The sequence below is a fragment of the Seriola lalandi genome, unplaced genomic scaffold, assembly GCF_002814215.2.
Source record: "Seriola lalandi dorsalis isolate HSWRI2012SDOR001 ecotype SW California unplaced genomic scaffold, Sedor1 jcf7180002003391, whole genome shotgun sequence".
In the NCBI taxonomy this organism is placed as follows: Eukaryota; Metazoa; Chordata; class Actinopteri; order Carangiformes; family Carangidae; genus Seriola; species Seriola lalandi.
This window is the reverse complement of record NW_019474047.1, coordinates 1-1,796: the sequence shown is the minus strand read 5'-3', so window position 1 is coordinate 1,796 and position 1,796 is coordinate 1. Positions and strand designations below refer to the sequence as shown.

At 39.7% G+C, this 1,796-nt stretch overlaps 1 protein-coding gene across 1 annotated transcript; it reads left to right on the top strand.

The window, feature by feature from the left end:
- Nucleotides 1-48: 48 nt before the first annotated feature.
- LOC147820061 (SH3 and cysteine-rich domain-containing protein 3-like) lies at nucleotides 49-1,683 on the top strand (the record flags this gene model as incomplete). Its single annotated transcript, XM_087177586.1, has 5 exons — nucleotides 49-146; nucleotides 252-333; nucleotides 1,075-1,172; nucleotides 1,344-1,410; nucleotides 1,612-1,683. Coding segments are annotated over 5 exons (417 nt in total), but the record flags the coding sequence as incomplete, so codon positions are not given.
- Between the last annotated feature and the right edge of the window lie 113 nt (nucleotides 1,684-1,796).

Below are 1,796 nucleotides of genomic sequence, written 5' to 3'. Positions count from 1 at the left end.
GTCTTTAAAAATGATGTCATTCATAGCTTTATTCTTGTTTCTTTTCAGTGAACAATAAGTTTGCACTGCGATGTAAGGATTGCAAAACCAGCATCCACCACCAGTGTCAGTCCTACGTGGAGTTCCAGAGGTGTTTTGGCAAAATTGTGAGCTTCATGTTCCAAAGTAGTTTGATGTTAAATCTAAGCTAAACTGCAGATCATATATTTTATATCCTGTGTTTTTCATTTTCTCTTGTTTCCTCTTTTCAGCCTCCAGGATTCAGAAGAGCGTACAGTTCTCCTCTGTACAGCAGTCAGCAGAATGCAACAGTATCTCAGCTGCTGCCTTTTTGTGAGTCCCACTAATGACGACTGCTGCATGAAGAGGAAATACCCATAAATCAAACTTTCTTGTCATATCTTACAGGACAAACTTCATGTAGTAATGTTCAAAACATTTTTGTCTATTTTGCACGTCCTCAACTCAGTGTTTATTTCCTTGTTTAAAGGAGCTATTTATGAGTTTTGCTATTGCTACAGAGCCAGCGTTAGCATTAACAGGTGTTTACTCACTAGTCTAGAAGAACTGTTGCAAGTTCAGCATCAAACTTCATTCCTTTACTTACCAAGAGCCGTCTACAGCACTGGAGAGCAATGCCAATGTCAACACTGTCACATCTTTTCTTCAACTGTCACTTTCCGATATAGTGACTCACTTTAGCTTTTAATCTCAACTGAAAATGTAACGCTACTCAAAGGGCCGATTATATCCTCATGTCTTGTAAAACCAATGATTGGCTGAAGCTCTTGTCAAATCCCAATCACAACCACCCACTCCCAGCAAGAAACCATGTTCAGCTGCACTGAAAACTTACAAATAGCCCTTTTAAATATTCACTAAAGAGACTTATGTTAAGTAATTGGTGATCAGGTAATCGTTGAAATCATCATCAGACACAATTACAAATCAAAGGACAAGCTGAAAACAAATTCAATGTAGGATTTCAATATTTTTGGAAAAACAATTCAAGACTGTATTGAAATTTAAATACCTGTATGTTTTTTTCTTACCTGGATTCATGTTTTCTCTCAGCACAGTCAAACCGCACTGACCCTGTGTTTGAGACGCTGCGGATCGGTGTGATCATGGCCAACAAGGAGCGTAAAAAAGGGTCGGAGGACAAGAAGAACGTGAGTGTGGACGCACTAATAAAACTGAAGCTGTCCTACTACACAAAACCAGTTAATTGTAATTTTTCATGATTAGTTTCTAAGCTGCTATATTGCTTTTGCTGAGCTTTTTCCTTTTGTCAGTAAAGGGCTGTATGATTGTATGACTATTGTCTTTCCTAACTTGTCCAGATGATGATGATGATGATGGAGGAAGATGAGTCCCAGCCCAAACAGGAGGAAGAAGGAGGTGAAGGAGGTGAGTATATGTCAGCAGTAGAAAGAGCAAATGGTTTAATATGTGTCCCAGGTTTGAGTCCAGCTGGGACCTTTGCTGCACTGTGTGCCACCTCCCCTGTATCTCGCTGTCTCTGTCTCCATGCTCGCTGTCTCTCTGTGATGTTTGACGATGCCTGATGATCATCCCCGTCTCATTTTTGTTGTCTCATTTGTGTACCAGCAAACACAGAAGGAGACAAAAGAGGAGACAAAGCTCCTGCTGATGACAAGGTCAGAGAGTGTGGAGCTGAAGGTGACATGATGATGATGATGTGAATGAAAAATATAGTTATCATGATATCAAGTATTAAGTGTGGTTAAGATACAATGATGTTGAATCAGTGTTGTGGTGTTTATGTTTGTGTT